At 59.0% G+C, this 653-nt stretch overlaps 1 protein-coding gene across 1 annotated transcript in view; it reads right to left on the bottom strand.

Annotated features, from left to right (window-relative positions):
• LOC104277774 (leupaxin-like) overlaps nucleotides 1–653 on the bottom strand; it is a 2,763-nt gene that overhangs the window by 1,762 nt on the left and 348 nt on the right. The window contains 1 exon segment of the mRNA XM_009874522.1: nucleotides 49–123. Within this exon segment, the coding sequence (XP_009872824.1) occupies nucleotides 49–123 (75 nt within the window).

Genomic DNA, 653 nt, shown 5'->3' with positions numbered 1-653 from the left:
CCCGGCCGTGGGAGGCTGTGGGCTCAGCTGTGGTTGGATCCTGCTTGCAGGAGCTTGGCACTGGCAGCGTGCAGCCCTTGGAGGCTGGAGAAGTGCTCTGCTCCAGTTCTGTCAGCAAAGCATCTGCATGGAGAGACCTGGGTCAGACACCCCAGGCACTGGCTGCCTTCCCTGCTTGTGTACTCCCAAGTGGTCTTGTGCTACTCTTGAAATCTCAGGAGCAAAAGTAGGGTCACAGTAGCTTCTGTCAGCCAGGTGCCAGGGCCCCGAGGTGCTGTGGTGGCCCTGAACACCCTCACCTGGGCCCCCATCCCCAACACAGAATGTGCCCGTTGCACTGTGCAGCCTTCCTGAAGTGTTGGGGACCTCTGGCAACAGGGGTCCTGGCTTTCCTACACCCCATGTCTGGCTTACACAGAAACAGCAGAAACCTCCACCAACCCTTAAATTCTTTCTAGCACAAGCTCTGGCACAGGAAAGCTAAACCTTGGTGCTTTCTGCGCACTCAGAGCAGCACTTCCAGCAGGGAGGACAACGTCCTTTCTCTTTCCACCTTTACCAGGCAACCTTGGCTACCCCTCAGCTTCTTGATGCTCTTGCGTCAGGAAACCGGGAGGATGGCCCCCTCCCCCCCGCCCCCCCCGCGCAGCTGC

The sequence above is a fragment of the Apaloderma vittatum genome, unplaced genomic scaffold, assembly GCF_000703405.1.
Source record: "Apaloderma vittatum isolate BGI_N311 unplaced genomic scaffold, ASM70340v1 scaffold33308, whole genome shotgun sequence".
Lineage (NCBI taxonomy): Eukaryota > Metazoa > Chordata > Aves > Trogoniformes > Trogonidae > Apaloderma > Apaloderma vittatum.
This window is presented reverse-complemented; position numbering and strand designations above follow the sequence as displayed.